Source organism: Pipistrellus hanaki, assembly GCF_964339955.1.
Source record: "Pipistrellus hanaki genome assembly, chromosome: 12".
NCBI lineage: Eukaryota > Metazoa > Chordata > Mammalia > Chiroptera > Vespertilionidae > Pipistrellus > Pipistrellus hanaki.
Window position 1 is genome coordinate 9331506 of NC_140514.1, and position 25725 is coordinate 9357230.

At 47.7% G+C, this 25725-nt stretch overlaps 1 protein-coding gene across 2 annotated transcripts in view; it reads right to left on the minus strand.

Annotated features, from left to right (window-relative positions):
• CRIM1 (cysteine rich transmembrane BMP regulator 1) overlaps positions 1-25725 on the minus strand; it is a 159607-nt gene that overhangs the window by 70846 nt on the left and 63036 nt on the right. Inside the window, exons 3-4 of one of the 2 annotated variants that reach the window (XM_084900594.1) lie at positions 10855-11097; positions 9741-9861 (exon numbers count right to left, since the gene is read on the minus strand). The exons of the other annotated variant lie outside the window; for it this stretch is intronic. Of the exons in view, the coding sequence (XP_084756720.1) occupies positions 9741-9861; positions 10855-11097 (364 nt within the window). The remainder of the gene's footprint in view (positions 1-9740; positions 9862-10854; positions 11098-25725) is intronic. 2 annotated transcript variants of the gene reach the window in all.

Here is a 25725-nt window from a genome sequence, read left to right on the forward strand (position 1 = left end):
CGTAAAACAAAACTATACGCCGTACACTGGTCAAACACACGGGGAAACACGGGTCTCAGGCGTGTGGGAAGGAAGTGCCGGGCTCCCACATATGAAGCGAATTACTGACAGATCATCGTCTCTGCACGGAGACAGCTCATCTCCAGTGGGCAAGGGCCCTACTTCTAGGAAAGCATAGTTTCCTCCATCTGGGGACACGTCCAACAACAACATGGAATTCCTACAACTATTTTGTTTTAAAAACATCGGAGTTTAATATAGACTCCGGCTTTTTTAGTTATGAGATGACTTGCTTTTTGGGGCCAAAAATTACTGTGACAGAGGGCAACAGAATAGATGTTCTTTTCTTAGTTGAGAAAGAAGGGCTCCGAATACATTTCCAAACTTTCCCCCCAGGCATGTGTTTAAAAACAGAGAGAACGCTACCATGATAGCATGTCAGGAGTCAGAGAAACGGTTTAGATCCGTGCTCTGCTAATGCACACTTTACATATTGTATAATGTTACGTTTCCCCTTCAAAGCAGCCGGATGAATGATCCAAATGAAAGGAAACTGCCAAAAAAAGTAAAGTGAATGAGAGAAATTTGCCTACCAACAGACTGATCTTTAAACACAGGGAATGAAACTACATTATTAAGTGCCATCTTCTTTTGAGACAAAGTCTTGGGAATAGATGAACGTGATAATTAATGATAGGGTTTGATAATGTCCTTTCGAAAATGCATCTCTAGGGCCAATTTCCACTGCCTATTCAAGTAGGTATTATTATACAAGCAATTTAATCACCTAACACGATGTTAAAAGCATATGAGTGTACAGTACATTATTACCTCAGGATCTAAAGAGCTTAATGCCATCCTAAAGAGCCAGGGCATGTTCCCGGAGCTATGACAAAAAAAAAAACACCCCACCACAACCTGTCAGTTCCAGCCACCCTCCGGATCAGGCTCTGCCCTCTGTGCCCGGCTGGGCTAATGTGCCCGTGCTCCTGTGTAATCCCCAGCCCCCTGTCCCCCCAGCACCCTCTGTAGAATGAGGGGCCGAGGCTCTGGAGATGAGAGCTGACTGAGGGGCTCTGGGAAGCTCAATCCCCCGAGTGTAAGTAGGTTTGCAAACACAGCGAAAGCACTCTGACACTGTCCCCCACGGCGATTACTAAGAAGCAACGGATGACTCAGACGCGACTGGGGCAGAGGAAGAGGAAAATCCACCGAGTTCTCAGGACGGCGGGAGCTGTGTGATTCTAAGGTTTAAAAGTATAAGCAAACAGGGGAAGATATGAAAAAGTATCACAAGCCATTCTCTGTCTTTTTTTTCTTTCTTTGTTTTTTAGGTCCTTGGTTTCTGACTTGGGACTTAACGCTGGCATTATCACTTTATGGCTTTTTCTTAAATTCAGGTTTTATTATTTGGTACAAAGCCAGTCCATGGGTTTTCTCGAGGGCAGACACCTCAGGTGGTGTGTGTTCTCTTCTTATCACCTTCCAAAGGTCTGGCACTGCTGTGAACTGGCTGAGGTGCTATCTGTCAGGCTGTTGAGTTCCGTCTGGCCTGGGCAGTCTTTACTCATCGCCAAGTCCCACTCCCAGCCCCGTGTTCTTGGTCTTCCGTGAGGTCCCCCGTGCGTCGCTGCCATGTAACTGAGCCCTTTCCAATCTGAGCCCTGTTTCCACTCCCTGTAGCTTTGAGGTTAGATTCATTCCGAATCAGCTCAAGCACTTCTGAAGGGAAGAGACGATGTGCCAAAGATTCAATTCCACTGGCTTCATCCGGTATGAGTCAACTTCAGGCTGAGAGTTCTGGAACCCCTGACAGCTCCCTTCTGAAATATCTCTGTCCTTCCCAAGCAGCAGCAATCTGCTAAGATTCCGTCATCAAAACACGGTATCGCCCCAAGAAGCCAGGACCGAGGAATGGGAACGAGGCATCCTCGGTTTTCACGTGAAGCAGCAGTTATGAACGTGTGCGTGTTACAGAGTTCCTCCCCACTGCTCTGGCGAGGGCCTGTGTATTTGACAGATCCCAGCTACCATGGGGTTGGCATCCTTCCTTTAATCTTACTTCAGTCCCTGGACCTACCGAGTTTGGAGCTATGATGAAAGGTGACAGGGTATGAGTTGGAAATGGACTTCGGAGGTGCATGTCTTGTAAGAGAGAAACAGAACGGAGGCTTCAACAAAAGCATGGAGCTGAATTCAGCAGATGGCTCTTCATTTTAAGAGAAAAAGAAAGTGATGGTCCAAAGTTAAGAAAAAAGAATCTTAAACTCTTCCCCGAAGGCAATGCTCTGTGAGTCAAAGTGTTTGTGTAGTAGTTAGTGTGAAATACAGAACGCTCCAACACGAACATGGGAGAGCTAGATAAAGAGGGGCCACAGGGAAGAGAGACAACGACAGAACCCCTGGGAAAGTACAGCTGGAAGAAACAAGCACCCAGTGGGTCAATCAACGTGTGGAGGTGAGAATGCTACACCTACCCCTCGCCTGAGCACGCCCACCGAGGCAGGCCGTGGCAGGGACAGCCACATCCTGTTAGAGAGCAGATTCTAAGATTAAAGCCTTGTCACGTGAGTCCAGCCTTTGGTCAGATGGCCGCTGCACCTGCTATATAAGGAACGATCTATTTATAGGTATATTTGAAAACCATAATAGGCAATCTATTTTATTGGGTTATCACCCAGCTCTACAATTCAACCAGTGCTGAGGACTGTGATTTAAATCGTTAGTCAATCTAATGGTATTATTTCTTTTTGCCATTCCTAAGGTTTCTTAGAGGAAAAAAAAAAAAAGGAACTACAAATCTTTCATGACTTCATTTGGACTTTGTCCCCTTCCTCTCACTATGCAAATCATGTGTTTCCCGTTATCTGTGAGACACTGGGATTTTCTAAAACTTCCCTTCTCCTTCCTTTCCCAGGAGTCTTCTGTGGCCGGCGGCATGGGTTCCTCCCCCACTAAAGGGTTTGGGAAAGTCAAGGAATGTAAAGGTCGAAGTTACTTTTGCGATCATCAAACCCCACCTCTCCTTTCTCTCTCACAGACGAGAAAGCAGTCCCCGAGGGAGTGAGAGGCGTGTCCAAGGTCATGCAGAAAGGGGCCTGGATGCCAGCGCTCCACATCGGCCAGGTGCTCTGTGCACGGTGCCACGTGATGTGTGGAGGATTCTACACAGTTTGTTCACATGTACTTCGCTCACAGAGGACAACAACAAAGCCAAGCGGAGGACATGGACTGTTAAGCCCTCTGAGTGGGGCTGGGGAGGGGCTCAGGCTGACGGACAGGGCTGCCTGGTGTGACTTGTACAAACAGCACAGCCTGGCTCTGCCACTCACTGGCAGGGCCCTTTCCAGGTGAGGACGCCACCTGCCCTGTGGAGGGGGAAGAGTGCGCGCGCACCTGTGTAAGCGCTATGATTCAGGCTCGACTACATTCCCACTGCACAGTCACACGGCAGGCAACGCTTATCTAACATAACAAAGAAAATCTTTCATTCTTTTGGACTAATTCTTTTATTTTCTAAAAAAAAATTTTTTTTTATTGATTATTTTACATAGAGGAAGGGAGAAAAATAGAGAGTTAGAAACATCGATGAGAGAGAGACATCCATCAGCCACCTCCTGCACACCCACTACTGGGGATGTGCCTGCAACCAAGGTACATGCCCTTGATCGGAATCGAACCTGGGACCCTTCAGTCCACAGGTTGACGCTCTAGCCACTAAGGCTTCCAGGGGTCTTCAAACTACGGCCCGCGGGCCACATGCGGCCCGCAGAGAAGTCTGATCCGGCCCGCCAGGTTTTTTGGGCAGTGAGTGCAGCCGAGGTGTTACAGTAGGAATTAGTAGTTCATATAGTCCGGCCCTCCAGCTCTCTGAGGGACCGTGATCTGGCTCCCACTTTAAAAAGTTTGAGGACCCCTGCACTAAGCAAAACCAGCTAGTACTGGACTAAGAAGAGGTTTAACATGTTTCCCTATCGTGATTTAAAAATGAAACACAACCTGCCCCCTGGTGAAGGGGGAAGAGTGTGTGTCTCAGAAAGCAAGAGACGTAAACTGTTGCAGATACAGGATCTGAAGGAGAACGGGACATTTTAGCCAGAGAGGCCAGAGCCAGGGAGGAGCTTGGGAGCCGGGCTCGCTGTGCTGGGCTCGAGCAGGAGAAACCCTATTTTACGTGTGAACACTAGAACCAGTGACTATTTCCACCACCGAACAATCCGGTTGGGTTTTTCTCTGTAACTTTCAAGAAATGCCTATTTACAGACAGAAATTGATAACAGAACACTTCAGAACAAAAAGCTTGGGACAAATCTCATTAAAATAAATTTAGAAAGGGTGACTGTCAGTAACATTATTACCCTCATTCATCTTAATAAAAAATATAAAAATAGTTATGTAACAATTCAAAATGCACAGGGTACTGAAAATCTCATTTGAGTTACAGTGAAAGTGAATAATGTAGGGAGGTAATAGTGCCTGGATTTTGAACTAGTTAGTGTCTATCCCGGAAGCCTCATCTACAAAGACTGGTGAAAAGTTAAGTTATAGAGGTCAAGGGCAGATTCTGGCCCCAGGCGAACTGCTGATGGGCAAGGGAAGAGAGACCCAGCCAGGCAGGGAAAGAAGCCTCACGAGCAGGCTGCTTGAAGGACGCCAAGGACCAGAGCCCCTGGGCCAGAAGGACGTTCACCTTGGGAAAGGCTCACGTAGCTATAGCCCTTCACACTCTACAACGTGAAAATGAAATCGAATGAGCACCTACATGACTAAATAAATGTATGCCATGGCCGGTTAAAAATGGCCACACATTCTTTGCCCTTTCTCCTGTGGGACCTACTGTCTGCTCTTGGAACCGGGGCTCTCCTGGTGACTTGCTTTGACCAACAGAAAGTGGTGGGGGTGGTGCCGTGTGACTTCGAAGAGGTCTCTTACGGCTTTGCTACGTCTTCTCAATTCTGCCTTCAGGTGACAAGGCCTCCCAGCCGTCCCAGCTGAGTTCCCAGACATGTGAGTGACATAATAACCAGTGGTCGGCAAACGGCAGCTCGCGAGCCACATGCGGCTCTCTGGCCCTTTGAGTTTTTAGCAAAGGCCAGCTCAGCTTAGGAGTACCCTAATTAAGTTAATAACAATGTACCTACCTATATAGTTTAAGTTTAAAAGATTTGGCTCTCAAAAGAAATTTCAATCGTTGTACTGTTGATATTTGGCTCTGTTGACTAATGAGTTTGCAGACCACTGCTTTAAGCTATTACATTTGAGGGTGGCTTGTTACACAGCAATGAGTAACTGAAGCATACATACATCATGTTAATATGTACTATGCTGATATAAATAAGTATGTTGATGAGATCTGAATTCATATTCATTGATATAGTTCCTTGACTTAACACACACAAACACACACATTCTCTCTCTCTCTCTCTCTCTCTCTCTCTCTCTCTCTCTCTTTCTCTCTCTCTCTCTCTCTCACACACACACTCATACACACTTATCAAAAAAGCTGCAGATAGAGCACAGGCCTTTGAATCAAAGAACCTGGGCTCAAGACTTGGGCCTGCTCTGCCCTTGCGCCAGAGAACATTTGTGATTCTGCACAGGTCACGTACTTCTCAACCCGCTTTCATGTCCGTAAGTTCCTCACGGAGCCAGATGGCAATAAAATGAGAATAACCAAAGTGAGTGCCCTGTAAACAGCAGGGCACAGTGCACAGTTAAGCTGTCTTTGGTATTGCTACCTACGTGCTAGAATGTTTTGCTTTTCCTTCCCTGCAAAGACACCACTGGGATCAGAGTGACTACCCTGCCGCACACGGACAAAAGGCCTTCCAAAGACTATACAGTGCCATGAGCCCCATGGACCGTCCCATTTCTCCTTGTCATCATGCAGTGCTTAGGCCCAATGGAAGGCCCAGCGCACTCCTTCCCTCGGCCACAGAGCTCCCATCACGGTCCAGTGCCAAGAGAAGAGAAAAGAATGAAAAGAATTGGCAGGCGGCCTGGAAACCTAACCCAAGCCGAGGGAGGGAAGGACTAAAAATGGTTAAAAGCTAATTATATCACTTAGGAATGATGTCTAAACAGGATGAAACACAGGATGATGGGCCATTAAGGAAAAGAAGAGATGCAGCAAGGAATGAAGGCATAACCTGTGCTTAGAAAGGGCGGGCGGGCGGGGTGGTGGGGGTGGTGGGGGTGGGCAGAGTGGTCAGGGATAGATTCGGAAGGGGATACGCATGTGTGAAAAGCACATCAGTGTCTGTCACGTGTGAGGGCTCAACTCATGAATGAATAACTGAGTGACTGACTGAACTGAAAACAGACAACTCTAACAGCATTAACAAACTGAGCGAGCACTCATCCTTAAACAGCAGGTGATATAGTCTCCCTAGGAATGGCAATTCCATTCAGATGGAAATGAAGGAGGGAGGGGATTATTTTTTAAGATCAGGTGGGAGAAAGGTACAGATTCCCTTTGTAGTCTATGGAAGGCATAATAAATCCTTATAAGAGGGTGCTTACTTTCACCTAAGATGAGTCTCTACTTTGTCCTAAATTCTTCTTTTGCTCCTCTGAATTCTCCACACAGTTTTATCTAGAATGCCTCTAAGTTCTTAACAATGCTCTTTCCAATTATGCCGGTGAAGGTCAAACAATCATAATAGGATTTTACATGCTTATGAGAGCAAATTTTGAACATGGTTCATACATGGGAACAAAGTTAGATGTTGTTTTTTTGTTTGTTGGTTGGTTTTTCTCTTAAAATACTACCACTATTACTACCTACTAGGCTCTCTTCTTTCTGTTTCCATCGCCACATGATTGTTTGGTTTTCATTCTCCTGTCAAGGTATGGCTTGTCTACTGTCCTCCCTGGTAAGGAGTGAACCTACGTAATATGCTGAACTAGGTTAAGCCGCAGTCTGAACATATTCTGTGCTTAGCAATTATTCAGTGTTTATTGCATGCACAGAGGAAAAGAAAGACACAATTTCTGACCTTAGAAAAGTCCTTCTGTTGGTGAGACAAGACTGAGTGCATGTAACACCCAGAACAATGCAAGGACGGGCGGGTGTATTTTGGGAGTTCCTACGGGGCGGGGTGGGGGTTGGCTGAAGCATGAAGACCTTTGTGGGCAAAGAGGGACTTAATTGGAGTCCTACAGGATGAACAACATCAGGAAAGGTGGAAGGGAGAGATAAAGGAACTCTGTGCTTTGAAAGGCGAGCGTGGTGTTTGCAATGGACGATTTATAAAGTACTGAGAACTGGGCCGTTAAGAAGGGGGTTGGGGAAAAACTGCAAGGGTTTTAATGTGAGCCAAGGCAGGAAGATACTTTTTATCCTCTTCAACATGTAAGTCATTATGCCTAAGAGTGGGGGCATTTGTTCGTTCATTCGTTCGTTCATTCATTCATTCATCAATAAATGTAGGTTGGTATTCATCAAATCCTATTCCAGGTACTAGAGGCTCTAAAATAGTCTCTTCCCTTGAGAATCACACAGAGTAGGAAAAAAAGCTGACAAAAAGATTCAACCATGTTATGTATTATTAAAGTGCTATGACAAAGAGATGCACTGGAATTAAGTTAAAAGGGAGCAGAGGAGGCACACCTACTGAAGACTGAAAACTCTTGGAAGAGAGGGAACTGCCATCCGAAGGAGGGGCGAAAGCTGTCGAAGGGGGAGAGGAGTCAGGTGCAAATGCCGAAGGCAGGGAGCGTGAGAGCCCTCGGGGAGGGGCTGTGTCAGAGGGGAACACAGGATGCGTGTGGAGAAGGGGGTGGTGGGGAGGTGAGCAGGGGTCACCGACTACCTAAAGCACAGGAAACTGAAGAGCTGTGAGGACGCACCCCTTCCCTGCAAATCATTTACAGCGGGGCCCCGAGTGACTTCCTTGTCCATGTCCCCGTTCCTGCATCAGCGGCACCTTCCCCTGAGCACGCCTCAGCTCCGAAAGCAGAGTCACAAACCACATCCCTACGGCAGTAACCATCCTGAGGCTTATGTTTACCGGGCCCACGGATGCTTGGGGAGAAAGACGGATGGCATCTAGCTGAACCTCCTTTCCGACACCGCATTCCTAAGCGTTCCTGGCCCGTGGCCATGCAGACAGAGAGAAACGTCTCCAGCTCCGGGGAGCTCCGTCTAGCCCAGTTCGTTGCTGTGAGCAAACGTCTCTTCTTCAGTGAGATCACAGAGGTCTTCCTAGCGTCTACCCACGCCGAGCCCCTGCTGTGCCTCCTCCGCGCAGATGGTCCTGCCTCACTCACCCTGATCACAGTGAGCGAGCCCGTCCCTTCTCCTCCCCGAGGGGCTTGTTCGCTAACGACCGGCTCTGCTCCGATTAACTGGGTTCTCTAACTCTCCCTGCCCCTTTCCTGTTCATAAAGACCTTGGAGGGACGTCTGCTGCTTTCAGCGATGCTCCACTCTCTTCCTTTATGGATTAGTGATGCCCTATGTTTGCACAATACTCCACCCCTTTCCGAGCACCTGCACGCGGATTCTCCTGCCACGGTGGCGTAAGAAGGGGCTGTGGCACTAGTATGTCATCTTCATAGGAGCCTTTGTGTCTTGTTTTATGATGTAGTGTAAAAAACAACAACAACAGGGAAGTCATGTCAAATATGTGGGAGAGAATCTCAGGGTCTCGGACAGGACGAAGGTGAGGCGGTGTCATGTATTTTGAGACAAGAAAGAAGGAAGAAGTCATTGCCAGAACAGTCTGAAACGTCTACTCCAGTTACGGACAAGTAACAGGTACTCACCTTCACTAAGGACCAGAGGTGTTCCCAGAGGCATAAGCACAACTATTCACACAACAAGCACAGGTGCTGAGTGCCTGGCCTGGGACTGAGGGAGACAGGGAGAGGAGGCAGAGTCTGGAGAGTAAATGCAGAGCAGAAGTGGAAAGGAATGAGCTGACTTGGTCTGAATGACGCCGCAGTGGCCTGGGGAAGGTCATGGCAGAGGAAGAGGGAGCCTCTTAGAAGGAGAAGCGGGATGTGAGGCCTCTGTTTCCAAGCAGGGTCTTCCCAAAAGCCCAGCCCAAGGGCCAGCGCTACGGTGGTGCCAGGAAGCCCTTCAGAACAGACCTGCGGCCCTTCATGCTCGGGGGGAGGAGCCGATCCTACAGGCTAACTGGATGTCCTGCTGCTACGACCAGAAGGCCCGCCCCTCTCCCTCCCCATCAAGCCAGAGAGAGATGTGTCTGTTACTCCACAAAACACTGCAAAACGTAGCCTCCTCTCTGCCTCTCCAAGCACTGGGTCTGGTAGATGTGATGACAAATGTGAAGAATCTTTGGGGGGGGGGAGAGGGGGAGGGACTCCAAGATGTAAGGTTTCATCCTATTGGTCACCATGGCCAAGCTCCTGTAAGAGTCGCTGCAGAGGATGGAATGACATGCCAGCTGTGGGTGGCCTCCTCACTGCCTCCCCAGCTACCTCCCGAGGGCATGTCTGCCTGGACAGCTCCCGGCCTGCAGAAGTGCCCGGCACCCCCGCGTGAAGGATCTGTGAGGACTCGTGACTGCCCCTGGCTAACTCCTGACTTGGATCGGAGGAACCACACCGGTCAACGCCAAGCTGCTGTAACGGCTCAGCGATTTCTCCACAGAGGCGGGAGAAGACCGGGTGTCCCTCCTGGCTGGGGAGAACACACTGCATGCTGGGAACTGAGCCTCCCAGGATGCTCACACACAAGACAGGAGGAGGCTCGTAAACCGAGGACAGACCGACCTTGTTGGCAGCGTGCAGCAACCGTCCGCCGTGAGTCTGACTTGAGTTTCGTAGCTATCCAGGGGGCACACGGCCTGCTGAACGGAGGGGCACTCCACAGTGCTGCAGTCCACGCTGAACACTGGAAGGGGCAGACAGAGGCACCGTTTACTGAGACATGTACTGGCATTTTGACCGAGTCCCCGCATGAAACCCTGGCTCGGGACACGTCTCTGCAGCGGCCTCGCTTCCCAGAAGCCTGTCCGGACACAGGCTTGTTCGTTCCACTCAACGTCCGAGAACGGCAACGCGGCCCGGGTCTTCGTCCGTGGGGAGCGGGGGACAGGACACGTCAGAGTCCGGACGAAGACACAGAGAGAGGGCGGTAAGCCAATGGTGGTTACGAGGGTGGATGCACTTCCAATAAAACAGTTCAAGAGATGCACAGGGGACGGTTTCGCCCAAAGCGTTTACCCAGCAGGTGAAAGAAGTCTGACGAACGGTTAGAGAGACTTGTAAAGAGGAAATCACTGTAGCCTGGACCTGTTCACAGGCCAGGCCGGACACACTGCCGGGGGACCAAGGGAGTTAGAAATGACCCAAAGCAAGGAACAGCCGGGGCACACCACGGCGGATCGCACGTGGCCAAGAAGGGGAGTGAACAGCCGAGGATGACTTAGCACATGCCACTGGAGCCGACGGAGGGAGGCAGGCGGGCAGGCAGCGGGCAAGAGAGATCGGGGCTGAGCGCCTGGTTACGGAACGCCTGGCATTCTGATGCATGTATGTCCCTAACCATAGCTTCCTGTTTTATGGATGGTGGTTATCTTAAATGTGGTCATTAAAAGTAACAGACAAATCTGCAGAGGAAGGCTTGGACCTTTTTTTTGGGGGGGGGGGGGGAATGAAGCAGCAGGTACCATACGTTTTAATCCCACCAAGCACACATTGAGGGGGGAAAAGAAGAAGAAGAGAGAAACAGACACGGTCCCTCCCTGGAGGAATGGGGCACCAGGGGGTCATTTCTCTGCTTCTCTGGAGAGGAGGCGGGAGGTCTGGCTCCGTGAGCCCAGAGCGCAGACACGCGGTGCGCGGACGAGGCGCCATCTCGGCGCGGGAGGAGGGACGGGCGTACCTGGCTTGCACTCGTAGAGGTCGCAGCACTCGCCCGGCTTGCCCGAGGCCTTGGACACCAGGATGTTCAGGTAGCCCGGCTGGCACACTTTGCGCAGGCAGCCCGCGGGGTCGCACACGCAGCGGCTGGGCAAGGGGCAGCACTTCCCGGGCGGAGCGTAGCCCTCGATCAGGACGGAGTCCTCCGGGCAGCGTGGGGAGAACTGCACTTCGCAGCGGGCCTTGGAGCAGTCCGGCTTCTCTTCTGGACGGGAGACACAGAGGTTAGCGCGGGCCGGGGCGCTGCGGGGAGACACAGAGGTTAGCATGGGCCGGGGGCGCGGGGGGGGGGGGGGGGGGGGCAGGTGCTGTCTGCAGTAGCACAGGCCGTCCTGAGGAGCCAGAGAGGACGGGAGGGGAGAAGCCTGGTGAAAACCCTCACCACCATGACATCTCCCCGAGGTCTGCTCCCGACACCAGGCTGGGAGGCTGACGCTGCCTCCGTCTCCACCTTCCCTCTCACTTGTGTTAAACGATCGACGTCCAACGCATTGGCCAAGACGAAGACAGGCAAAGGGAAGGCGCCTACAGGGTCTGGAGCAGGGGTCCTCAAACTTTTTAAAGTGGGGGCCAGATCACGGTCCCTCAGAGAGCTGGAGGGCCAGACTATATGAACTACTAATTCCTACTGTAACACCTCGGCTGCGCTCACTGCCCAAAAAACCTGGCGGGCCGGATCAGACTCCTCTGCGGGCCGCATGTGGCCCGCGGGCCGTAGTTTGAAGACCCCTGGTCTGGAGAATCGGAACACTGAACGCAGTCACTGACTGACTGAGAGATCCTTGCACTCAGAGGCAGTCTTGAGGGCTGTTCTCTGAAAAGAGTGCACGCTTAAGTAACAAAACAGACCCGCACATAAATCATGGCTGCTCCAGGGGCGAGACAAGGCCCACAACAGTCAGCAGTGAAGCACTCAGCCTTCGTGCTCTGGTGGCGGAGGAGAGGAGCTCGTTAAGATTCTATGACTCTGTGATGTGGAATCCCAGCAAGGAAGACGGCGGGCCAAATTCCCATGTAATTTCCCCTAAATGGCATCTGGTGTGTCTCTGTCTCCAGCAGAGATCCAGCAAATGTCCCGCGTTCTCTTTTCTCTAGTCTAGCAGGATGCACTGATCTGCCGCTGCACCTCAATCTTAAAAACCGACCAAGCAAAGCTCTAGCTTCCGGAGCCATCGGTACATACCTCAGCTCACTCGTTCACCTTCTTAAAAAACGTACACCAACATGAATGAGGTCATGTTGAGGAAAGACTGAAATAAACCAAAAGCACGTCATGGTAGCCTCAGGACCTTGGGGGTGGGGGTGGGGAGGTGGGAGGCTGGGGAGATGGTACCACGCAGTATCAGGGTACGCTACCATAAGCTCTGTCTTTCCTCATGCAAAACCCACATAGGATCAAAAAGCAGGGTTGGACCTAGTTCACAGTCTTCTCCTTTGAAAATGTTCACCTCTTTGTAGATAAAGAGGCTGTAGCCGCGAGGAGAAGAGATCCGCCCAAGGTCAGTGGTAAACCTAAGGCGAGAATCCCGGTCTCCTCACTTTCAGCTCTCCTGGTCTTCATCGCACGGAAGCAGATCTATTTCCCAAGCCACGTGTTCCTCGGGCCATTTTCTACCTCAACTGCTGTATCTCTAACTTAACCGTCCATCTTCCTTATCTAACTCCTTCATATCCAATCAAAACACAGTACAGAAAAGTCTTCCTCCTCAGAGCTCTAGTCCATTCATTCAAAAATCCGTACTGAGTTCCCGCTGTTCCAGCAGCCTGGGGTACTCCATACAGAGAAGCATAGACCCCTGACCTAAAAAAAACAACAAACTTACAATGCAGTGGAGGGTGACGGAAAATAAACAACAAACAATATGCATAAGCAAACTAGGGAGATAAGAGAGAGTGGTAAGTGGAAAGAAAAGAACAGAGCGAAGGGGAATGAGGATGCATAGGAGAAGAGGGAGCAGTGAAAACCTGGGGAGAAGCTGATATTTGAACAAAGACCTGAAGGAATGAGGGCTGGGCCGTGGAGAGGGCTGGGAAAGAGCATCCCCACAGAGGTAGGCACATTCGTGTGCCCCAGGACTGGCACGGGGGGCAGAGGAGGGAGCAGCAGGATAGATGGAGGATTGCAAGTATCTTCTTCTTCTTTTTTAAAAAAATATATTTTATTGTTTGTTTTTTACAGAAAGAAAGAGAGAGGGATAGAGAGTTAGAAACATTAATGAGAGAGAATCATCGATCAGCTGCCTCTTGCACACCCCCTACTGGGGATGTGCCCGCAACCAAGGTACATGCCCTTGACCGGAATCGAACCTGGGACCTTTCAGCACGCAGGCCGACACTCTATCCACTGAGCCAAACTGGTTTCCGCTCAAGTATCTTCTTTTCATCCAATAAAACTACAGGCAACTGCTTGGAGTTGTAAAGGGGAATTCCACTCTTGGATCCCTGTCAGAATGGGCAGAACAGAGCAAAAGGCTGAGGAGGAGACAGTGAATCTCGACTGCACGGGGACTGTCGGAGATGGAGTTTGTAAGCTGCACCTAGGAGACGGCGTATCTGGTTGACACAAACACATGATCTCCTAATTAATAAGAGTTCTGTGACTTCAACTGCAAACAGCTCTTCATTCCTACTCTTGTTAATGGGCCAAAATTAGTTTTTTTCTCCATCACATTTTATTACATTCTAATTGTGTGAAGTAGTTGGTATCTATAATCACTTTTCAAACATATGCATCAATAAAACTTGTTTTCATTAAAACCCAACACATTAGATCTTCCTCTTTGGCTCTTTATGTTTCGTTAAACAGTCCCAACATTGTCATCTGTTGATGTGTGTTCTGCAGTTAGGGCCTTAAGAAATTTGTTTACTTCTTAAGAACTGCCTTTGTAATACACTGTTGCAAAAAACACCCCTTGGAAAAGACTTAAGAATGTTAAAAAAAAAAAAAAAAAAAAAAAAAAGAGAGAGAGAGAGAGAGAGAGAGAGAGAGAGATAAATCTGATTAAGTGCTATTTTCAACTTTTCTCAAGATGATCATACTGCCTTTCCCTTTAACACACTCATACACTCAGTTAGATTTTAAATCATCCTTGTCTTAGAAAAAACCTGTTGCAAAAGATCCAGCTGGACTTAACTCCTAAAATTAAATTTTTAAAAATGTGTAAGCTTGCTTACTATTAACCTGTAGCTCTCTCCTTTGTGTGTGTGTGAGCGTCATTTGGTCTTATCTTCAGAGTCACACTTTCTCAATGAGCTGCTTCACATTCTACCTCTTTCTCATATAGGAATTATCTGTTCTATGATGTTTTCATAAAACCCACCTGTGAAACTGTCTCTACTCGGTATTTTTATTTTAAGGCAGGGAGCAACAGATTTCTTCTTTGTCGATTATTAAGGTGTTCTACCTCTTTTAGAATAATCTTTTCTTACTAACGTACTTTAGTCAGAAATGTTATCTGATTCATCTAGATTTTCAAATTCATTTAAGGCTTTATTGATCAAACTTTCTTACTTGTAGTTTATATGTTCAATTCTTTTAAATGTTTTAGTTTCTTCCTTCTTTGCCTTTCTAACTGTTTCATTGATTTTTCTTCTGTAGTATTTTAAGATCAATGCTTAGTTTGCTTTTATTTTATTTCACTAGAAATGTTAATAATTTTAATACTTTATTCAAATGCTGCTTTGGTTACATTCTAATCTTTTATATGCATTACTCTCAATGTAACTCATTTCTAAATAATCTATAATTCAACTTTGGTTTCTTCTGAAATAGACTTTCTTCTGAAATAAATGCTGTTGAATTTCTATGTCAATGAATTTTTCTTGGGGGTGGTGGCTTTCCTTTCGATTTTTAATTTATAGTTATATTGTCTTATTGCCTGAGAATGTAGTCTATACAATGTTCTACTTCTGTGATATTTTTTTATGTTTTGTTTTCTTTTTTGGTATGTGTGGCCTATTGCCAACTTTAAAATACACAGGTATTTATAAAACTTAGATATTTATAAAGTTTGGATACAAACTTCCAAATCTATCAAATCAAGCTTTTCTGACTTTCAGATTCGCTGTATCTTACATTTTTAACCTAATTTCCAGGAAGGATCTATAAAAATCTCCCACTATGAACCCGTATCTTCTCTTTGTGTTTCTAACATTAGGTTTTTACTTTAAATTTTCAAGACTGGGTTGTTTACTTTATAACTACCAGGCGTAAGATTCAAGTTATATAGTGACGTGGCAAATTGTAAGATAACGTTTTCAAATCATTTCGATTTCTAAGATCTCTATCTTTCTTTTTATTTTGTAATTGTTAACCTTCATCGCTTTATTCTTCTCGTCCTTCAACCCTCTGGTCACCTTTCAACAGAGTATCCAGAAGCCTTGCTCACCCAGTGACCTCCCCTCCCCCGACCGGCCAGCAGCCTGTCACCTACACCCAACCGCAATCACCACAGCGTCAGGGATTGCTCTTCGGATACCCTTTTTCTCAGCCTGTTTCTAAAGAAGTCTTCCAGTACATTTCATGTCTTCCATGGAGAAACTGAGAAGAAAAACTACAGCCACACCATGTATTTTCCATCATGTAGAAGGCTTTTCTGACGTTACCTCTGAAATTTTAATTTTATCCATTTGAGAAGCCTCTTCTCTCCTGACAGTTCCCCTACGATGTCTATTATAATACTTAAGTTAATTAAAAAGCTTTGCAGTCTAGTTGCCCTGCCAACAACACTTTGAAACTGGAATCTTTAATAATAACCTCCCCTCTCCCCCAAAAACAACAACAACAACAACAACAACAACTGCCCTAGATATACCAAGACTAAAGTGACAGTAGCACTTGCAATGGCGGTAATTAAGGGACCATCCGCTAGTTTCATTATTTTAATAGTCTTCCTATAACAGGTTAGCCCTTAAAATATCGACAGGGTCACTTTTATTACTAGTTACAATAATTCGAGAGAGCTCGTACCACTCAGTCATTTTAACTGGTGTGACTACAGGTTGGCCAACTGCAGGCCTCCACGTCCACATGTCACCAGGGAAAGTGCAGTCATGATCTAAGCAATAAATGCATCCAAGAGCATTCAGTTTAAACACAGATTTAGGTAAAACCTAAGTCAAATGAAATACTACTAGATGTGAAAAGAGAGAAGAGAAAAATTATACAGCCAGATGCTAATTATATCTACTTCATTTTTATAGAATACCACACATTTACCACCAAGTCTTCCTCCTCTTTCAAAATCTCTAAAAACAACAGCAGATATGCTAACCACTTATTAATGGAAAACAGGCAGCATAAAATGGGCTGGTAAAATTCAGATAGGCAACCACAAAGTCCATGCTGCTGGGTACTTGGTCCTTTCCTGAAATCCATCCTAATATATATATTCTCCCCCCCCACCCCTTTCTCTCTCTCTCTCTCTCTCTCTCTCTCTCTCTCTCTCTCTCTCTCTCACACACACACACACACACACACACACACACACGCTTGCAGTCAGGATCATTCTGAGATGATAGCTATTTCAAAGGACCCCAATTTGATTAGACCCGATGATGCCAGAATTTGGAAGGCAGAACCCAGAGTAAGGAGGGAAGGAGCCTGCGATGCGTTTTCCCCACACCTCACTCTGGTCACCTCCCTCCTTCATAAGCTGGAGTCCCCGAGTAGCAGGGCATCAGGCCCGGGCAGCACAGAGGCCGCTGGGTGGTCCTGGGAGTGAAGTCTGCTCAGGGTACGAGCTGAGGTGCCATCAGTGATGTCCCCTCCAGGCCTGTCACTCACTCATTCACCAAGTCCTTACTGAATGGCCTCTGCAGAGAGGAAATGAAACAAGGCCTCGCTTCCTGGATGCATGATTCCAGAGGAGTCAGACAATAAACAAAGAGCCACACAGCCTGACGCCAGGTGGTGATCCACGCTCAGGAGCAGAAACAGTGAGGAGGGCGGACTGTGCTCGCCTGGCGAGGGAGGGGGCAGGTGTCTGAGGACATGGCACCTGAGCAGAGGCCTGAACGAAAGGAGAAGGCACCCCAAGGGCAGGGTGGGCATGTTCGGGTGCGGGGAGCATCCAGAATGAAGGCGCAGCCAAAACCAGTTTGGCTCAGTGGATAGAGCATCGGCCTGCAGACTGAAGGGTCCCGGGTTCGATTCCGGCCAAGGGCATGCACCTTGGTTGCGGGCACATCCCCAGTGGGGGGTGTGCAGGGAGTAGCTGGTCGATGTTTCTCTCTCATTTATGTTTCTATCTCTCTATTCCTCTCGTTTCCCAATCCCCCCTTCTTTCTCCCCCCCCCTCTCTCCACACACACATTTTTATTTAAAAAAAAAAATCAATAAAATGTATATTTTTTAAAATGATCCTACTCTCCAAGTACAAAGATATACCTCCTGACTATTAAGGAGAAATCTAAACTAGTATAAGTCACCAGTAAAAACATACCAGTAGAAAAACATTCTGAAGGGCATTTCTGATTAAGAATTCAGTTCTCATAACCATGCTAGGAGAAATGAAAGCAATCTCTCCTAACTGGGCACCTTCTAGGTGTGAGGCGTCATGCCTCTACTTGCTGTCACACCCCTCTGCACTCCCATGTGACAGGGAGAGAGATGCCATCTAGCTGGCAGAGGCGGCGGCAGGCACAGAGAAGCTTGGCCCGGGTCACAAAGCCGGGGACGGGGGCTCCCAGGCCCACCACACTCTCCCCACGAAGCCCACCTCGCTGGAAGCAGAAGGAACTGCAACTTCCCTGGTCAGCTCTCCTGGAGCTGGGCGCTTTGTCAGTGGTGGGATTTTTGCTCACCTCACATACAGAACACAAAAGTGACTATACACACACACACACACACACACCACACACACACACACACACACACACACACACACACACACACACGGTTCTGGGTCTTTGGTGTGTCCTCATTTCTCTCCGGGGGGCCGCCCTCCCAGCCTCATCGGCCTCACAGCCACCCCCCAGTAAAAGGAGGGACCTTCTGGTACCCAGGATTATGTGGTCCTCCGAGCTTCTGTTACAAACGCGAGGCCTACGTTTTAAAGTTTGGAGGCTGACTCCTTTAAAGTTACGCTGGGAATTCTTTTCATTCACATTCCACGATTTTATCATAACCTTTTTTGGCAAGCCGCGCGGTGAAGACTTGCTCCGCACAATCATAACCCCGAGGGGGAAGAATGAGGCTTGTTGATACAGTCCCAGAAATACTTCATATTTCAGCTCGCTCAGAAACCCCAGCTGCACTTTCCCAGCCTTTTCTCTCACTCTGCCTCTGAGGATGTGACAGCGATGGAACCCGCAGAGCCTTTTCTCCGTGGTTTTGCTCAAGATGCCCTAGTCCATTGTCTTCAACGGCCTAACAAAGTTACAGTCTGCATCCTCAGAGAACATAAATCAGCCAAATAGGAATTTGAAAATTATGTTATCTGTAACACTGCCACGTGTGACACCCCAGTGGCTCCCAATGCCGGCCGCGCATTAGAATCACCTGTAAGGCTCTGAAGAACCCCCCTCTCTGGATCCACCTTAAGTCAAACCAGGATACCCGGGGGAGGAGCCTGGGCGTTCATGTCTGGTTCCATCGCTCCCTGGAGATTCTCCTGTGACCGGGGCTGAGAATCACTGTGACGGTCCTGCGAGCAACCTGGGAATCTGTACAGTGACGTTCCCTACTGACAGCAGGGGTTGGCCAGGGGCATGTTCCAACGGCAGCTGGCCAATCGCCAAGCACCCCTCCAGCTCTGCTGCCACCCCCCCGAGGGCTCCATGCTGCCATGAGCCCTGCTGTCCCTCTAGGAATGGCCAGGATGTCACTGAAAAGGATGCTTTAAATTAGAGCTGTGCTACCAAAGAATGGCCTCTGGACCAGCCGCATCAGCCTCCCCAAGGACCTACTGCATCACGGCCTGCATTTTAGCACGAGTTCCAGGTACTAAAGCTGCCGTCAAGATGGAGACAGACTGCCTCTAGCGGGGTGGCCCTCACACAGAGGGCCATGGACCAGAGCATGCGCATCTCCTGGGCACTTACTGGAATTGCACGTTTTAAGATCCCACATCAGACCTCAGAATTAGAAACTCCAGAGCCGTGTCCGGCAATCTGAGCAACCCAAGCTCCCCCCCCCCCCATCCCCAACCCACACACGTGATGCTCATGCATCCTCCAGTCGGAGAACCACAGAGCCAGAATAATGATTCTCAAACCTGGCGGCATACTAGTATACAAACTGCACCCCCACCTCTGCCAGGGGAACTTTCCCAGAACTTTCTTTTACTCTGAGAAAGTGTCGGGCCTCAAATGTGCACGTAGGTATCCTACTGAATCTCAAATCACGGTTTATGAAAATGTACTAGAAGTTTGAGCCAGAGACATTTTATTTCATTATCTGTTCATTTCCACCAAGGAGCACGTATGCAATTTACTCCTCAAGGGATTTGCCATTCAAATAATTTACATTTCTATACTCAGACACAGCAACACATTTTCAAAACGTAGAGGCGTTTAAAAACCTGGCAATAAAACAGGCCAAAGGATGGTTTGGATAAATGTACAAAGAAGTCAAGGTTGGCTTTAAAAAGATGGTATTTTTACCTAAAACACGATAGCCTTCTCTAAATACCTGTCCCCTTTTCTGTGGTTCCCCACCCCTTTTTTGGGCCATAAACACAAGCCCACACACACACACACACACACACACACACACACACAAAAACAGGAATGAAAGGTATGAGAGAATGGGTCAAGTGACTAATGAGGAAAAACTTCAATGAACGAGATGTGTACAGTCAGCCCAGCGACATCTGAAGAGGAATCTTCATCAACAGCTTGAAAATGTCACAAAGGCATAAACACTGGGAGTGAGGCGCTCGCGGGGTGGTGTTCGAACGGAAGGCAGCGCCCGTTACAGACACAAACAGAGCCTCTGTTTTGCCGAGTGGTTATGGGACTCCGGGTGGGATCCCTCCAAATGCTTCAAGGTTTCCTCCCTGAGGAAGAGATGCTTCTCCCGTTGTGTAATGATGGCAACTGGAGTGAGGAAATAGAGCCCAACGCCAGGTTTTCAAGACGTGAGGATGGAGGGCCCGGTGCTCTTCACCTGGGGTGTGTGGATTTCTACCAACCGATGGTTTTTTTAATTAAAGGAGAAGCCAGCTTTTTGTTTTGTTTTTTTCTTGGAACTCCAGTATTTGTTAGTGCTGTGGAGTTTTAGTAGCCCAGTAGAAATGTGATCTTACTGTGATTCTAAAAAACAGGAACAGTCACACCAGTAAATATTGTCAATAAACTCCTGAGTCTCTGAGGGTGTATGGATTTCCATCATCTTTAGAAGGCCTCCAAAGAATATCATGCACTGGTCTGAGGTCTTCAGGGGTTCCTGGAAGGGACTATACTGACGCAATTAAAATGAGACACCAAGAATAAGAAGCGTGCCGAACAGCACAGAGGAAGGACAGAGGGCCGAGGGGCGAGGCTCTGTCTGTGCTGACCACCACGGTCACACTGAGCAGCAGCAGCTACTCACCGCTCCGCGGCAGTCCTCAAGAGGGTTTGCACACCTGAGAAAAATCCTTACGGATAAGAAATCTGAAAGTAGGCTTCTGAAAGAATAGTTTGGCCGCTTTGCTTTTTTTCCTTCCTCCTTCCTTTTTAATTTGTTTTTAACTAAACATAAGTTACCCCTATGTTGCACCACTCATTTGCTACTTAAAAAGGGTTCCTTTAGGCTAATTTTTCATCTTTTATGTGAGAGTCAGTGTAGTTACTAGTTGACAACAAAGGTTTCGGAGCCAGAAAGAACTATGTTCAAATCTTGGCTTTTTTACAGCTAGCCGTGTGATCTTAGGCAACTCTCATACCTTCTCTGCATCAGTTTCCTCAAGGTTCTTGTAAGAGGTAAGTGAAAAAGTATATATGGCAGGGAGCCGTGTGCCTGCCATATCTTAGTGTACAACAGATTATTCATCATCCATTATTAGAAGTCCAGGCTTTGAGTCAGATCTCAGAATACTCCTATACTCATATAAATACTTATTCTACAAGATTGGTGGGGGAATTAAAAAAATATATACATTCTTTGACATAACAATGTTATATTTATAGAAAATAAAATATTACATTTTAGAAATAAAAGAATATTTCATATATTTTATACACATATACGGGGTGGGCAAAAATACATTTACAGTTGTGAGTATAAGAAACAGAATTTATTCTTGTAGTATTTATTAATTACTGTATTTTTTTTCCTTATGAACCACTGTAAACCTACTTCTGCCCACCCCTGTATGTGTGCATTTATGCATATGTAGACACACACACACACACACACACACACTCACTCACGGCACTCTCAGACCCTGAGGTTAGCTCACTTCTCCCTCTCAGTTAATTTTAAACACAGAATCCCCAATATAATGTACAGCATCCCCAATATAATACACAGATTCACATCATTCAATGTTTGCTGTTGTTGATAAAAGTGAAATTGAGTTATGAAATTCACACATATGAAATTATATATCCCCCCCCCCCCACACACACACACACACACAACACACACACACCACACAAACACAGTCATGTTAGGATGCCGGAAAGTTTTCAAGGGCTGTTTCTCTGCCAGCCTCCAGTACTTTCTTAATTCCTTTCTTTTTTTCTTTTTTAAATAAAAAGGGCTACTCTTTGAGAAAGCAGCCTTTGCTCTGCCCAGAGAGAAGGAAGTGCCTTATACAGGTCGCTCTCCCTGGAGATTCTTCCCCAGCCGTTTCTGCATTCGGGATGTGCTGACGAGCCTGGCTCACAAAGTCATCGAGTGGACGAGGGGGCGTGTAACGGTAACGAGCGACCCCCGCGCAGAGGCCTCCGGACACGGACACGGAGACCTCCGCGGCCAGGTGCTGCCTGGTGAGAAAGCACTTCCTTCGTGGCCAGCCACCTCTCAGAGCACCCCGGTTCCCTTCCCACGGCTCTCTCTGACCCACCCTCCTGGCGGGTCCTGGACTCCAGCACCAGCTTCCTAATCAGCCTCGCTGGGGGCCGAGCCCCTGGAAGGGCCCCGGGTTTCTATGCCTCCTTTGTATCCTCTGTGTACCCACGGCGTCAACCCCGGGCCACGGCCCCTGCCAAGAGGGCACCTGGAGACTGCAAACATGCGCGCTGCAGCTGAGCAAAGGGATGTATTTACTTTCCACCCTGAACTACAACTTGACCTGCAGCAAAAACAAAAACACTGCAATGCTGTATTTTTTCCCAGAAACGATAATTATAGTACTCCAAACATTTTTCAGGCTTCAAGCTACCAAAATGGAAAAAGCATTTCAGAAAATAATTTATTAAACGGGCACTTATAGTCTCGGTAGCCCTTACATGGAAATCCTACCTTTCCTTCCCCCCTCCATCGCCATTAAAGGGCCTGGCTCCGGGCTCCGAACCCTCGTCCAGGGGGAGGTGGATGCGGCCCGCGGAGCGGAGAGGTGGACGGCTAAATGAAGAGCCGTGCCCGCCCCTCAGGCAGCACGGGTTTCAGCTCCCCTTTCCACATCAAAAACACGGCGACTGGAGGACCGCCGTGTGTCTGTGGGGTGATACAAAGCCGCTTCTGGCTGAAGACCCGCCTGAACCAAAAGCAGGCCTCCTCTCGGCATCACCTAAATCCCAGCTCATTTGCACTCCCGTTTCCTCCCCTCCTTCTCCCCCTGGCCCTTTTCCTCCAGCCCACGTCTTCCCGGGTCCAGCATCCCGGACCTCCACTGCACTCTCACGCTTGCCAACGCTCCGTAGGTCACTGGTTCTCGCCCGAGCACACTAGAGGACTCGTCAGGCACGGAATGCTGAGCCTGACACCAGAGGTGCTGGCTTAATGGGTCCGCCTTGGGGACTTCTAACAACTTCACAGGTTACGGATGTGGCAGTCCAGGTATCATGCTTTGACAACTGCTGCTTTCAACCAGAGCTGTTTGAACATTTTAGTCTCTTATAAGCTCTACCATCATCTCACCTCCACCCCCACCCCCACCCCCTGAGCGCTGTAGGCAGAGCTGCCTGTCTGTCTTGACACATGCACTAGAGCTGACTCCAGGTACAAGAGGGCAGTGACATGCTTGATGAACCTGACCGAGGTGAACAATAGCAGTCGGTGTGCGTGGAGCTGCCACCGCAGGCCTGAGATGGGATTCAGAGAGGAGCCTGTGCAGAGAGCACGCAGGCCGCTCAGCCCCGCAGGTTGGGCAGCAGAGAGAAGGGAGGGCTGCTGCACAGTGAACACTTGCTTCGTGGTTGGGGCTGTTCCCACATGTCAGGGATACAGCTTATTCCCAAAACTTTTCGAATACAACAAAGGACACAATGATCCCATAAATGAGGCAAGAATGAATTAAAGGAGACAGAACAGTCAGTGATGAACTAATTCTCACAAATCCCTACTCCAGGAATTAGGAATCTGTGGGAATCTGGAAATTAAGAGTGACATGAAACTCAATTCTGCAAGTATTGCAGGCACTGGGCTCCATACGGTTGCTAGACTTAGGTTCCTTTTACCGTTTTGCTCCTCGATACCTACTGTGTAGCCCTTGTCCATATAGTATTCCAACCAGTGGGAAGGGGGAAGAGTAGAAGGGAAAGGCACAACTCTAAATGGCATCATCTGAAAAGTTACACTATTGAGTCTGCTCCCTTCCTATGGCCGGGGCTTCGTCACATGGCTACACTTTCCAGCAAGGGGGTCTGGGAAATGTAGTTTTTATTCTGGGTGGCCATATCTCACATTAAAATCTTCTACTTATGGGACAAGGAGATGATAGACACATGGACATGGGGACAACAAGAAATCTCCAAATCAGTTTCCTAAGAAAAGAATTTGTGTAAACAAGGCAAGCACATCGCCCTTTGAAGAATGAAAGTTAAAGAAGCATCCTGAAGAATCACTTGAGAAACACTAAAATTAGCAGCAATACATGTGCTTCTTACCGAATACCTACATCAATGTGTTAAAAGGACCGGAAAGAAGATTCTGAATCATTTAACAATTCCACAGATATTTTATTATCAACTACCATGTATGAGGCACTTAATGAAAGCAAGAATATATATATAACTCTTAGCCACTATTGAGCTAGATTTTCCACACTTACAAACTTTAAGCAGAAAAGTCTTGGCTTCTTTTGAAATGTTCTATAATTGAAAGTTTTCAACAAATTAAACTAATCCTTCTTACAATTAAGGTATGAACACAAGGATTAGAGATTTGGAGATTTAATTACAGGGGCTTGGAGGAGTTAATATGCTTGTTCTTGCATATAAATGTTGGAACGGTTCTATCTACAGGACTGACTTGTCAAAGTACCAGTTTCTCTGTCAGAATTTCTGAGCTGTAAGTGAAGCCAACGGTGGCCTAGAGAAGACAATTGTCTTGGCCAAGGGTCACTTGCCTAATGAGTGTGGGGGCAGGGCCAGAAGCCAGGTCTCCTGGAGAATCCTACACCAGTTCCACCAGGACAAAACTGCCACCCCACCTTTCCCATCCTTTGATCTGCAGTCTGCATCTTTACATGACAGTCACTCATCTCTTTCATAATAATTAACCTGTTTTCCGGGGAGTTCCCTTTTTAATTACGCAACGTATAACGGGCGCATACTCTTTCACTAGGACGTTTCAGTACGTCAGACCCGGTGGACGTAATTTCATATTATTATTTTATTTATTTATACTTAATTAAAATAAATGAAATATTTTTTTTCCATTTATTTATATATAAAGCACAAAGGAAAATACAAAATTACAAACAAATAGAAAAGAATACCAACAAATAAAAATGGAAACATCGAATTAAAAAATTATAAATTTTACAAACAATTATAAAGATTACAAAAAATATATATACTGTCCATTTCAGGGTGCAACATATATTTCAAGGACGTATTCATATGTCCTCCCCGTTCCAGATATTATGTTTAAAGTTATTCATAGGTCCTCTCGGTTAACAGGTTAACACTGCTTAGATGCCAATTTAAAAATCCGACCACAAAGCCCCTCTATCATGCTATCAGCTGAACATACAAACGAAACCAAACCAAAACGAGCCCGTTGTACGTGGAGGGACTAAGAAAGGTCAGAAGAGCAGCCCCTGGTCATAGGGTGGTGGCCATGGTGCTGTCCACCGCTCAGGTGCTGACAGCCTCCGCACCCACACAGGCAGAGCCTCGCCCTCTGAGCCTCAGCGAACAAGCATCCGGGGAATGGGTGGATGGCAGGCCTGCCAAGATGAGCCTTGCCCCAAGGCTCCTGTGTGTCCACAGGAGCCTTGGGGCAAGACCCGGAAGGAGACAGCTCCCATGCAGAACACCCTAGGGCCTCATACCACACGCTTCTCTGTAACAACCTAACCCCCAGGAAGTAGACCTCGGGCAATGTCTCCTGGTCCATTGAGAAGAGGAGGCCCGGGCAGAGAAAAGCGGGAACGTCAAGACCAGAGGAGCTGGCGATACCAGACAGGGTCTCTCCGCATTGAGGACAGGAGAAGCCTCGGGTGGGAGCTGAATATGGGCTTCCAGGACTTGCTTGGTGTGGCCTGTGCCTGTGAACAAGCCCTTCATACTGCCACGGCTTCCTCACATTTTACACAGCATTCTGTGCTCTCCGTGTGTGTGTGTGTGTGTGTGTGTGTGTGTGTTTTGTTGTTGTTGTTTTTCTAATTTATTTTTTAAAGTTGACTTCAGAGAGCGGAAGGCAGAGGGAGAACGGGATAGAAACATCAATGATGAGCATCATTGATCGGCTGCCTCCCTGCACGCCCTCTCCTGGGGAATCAAGCCCACAACCCAG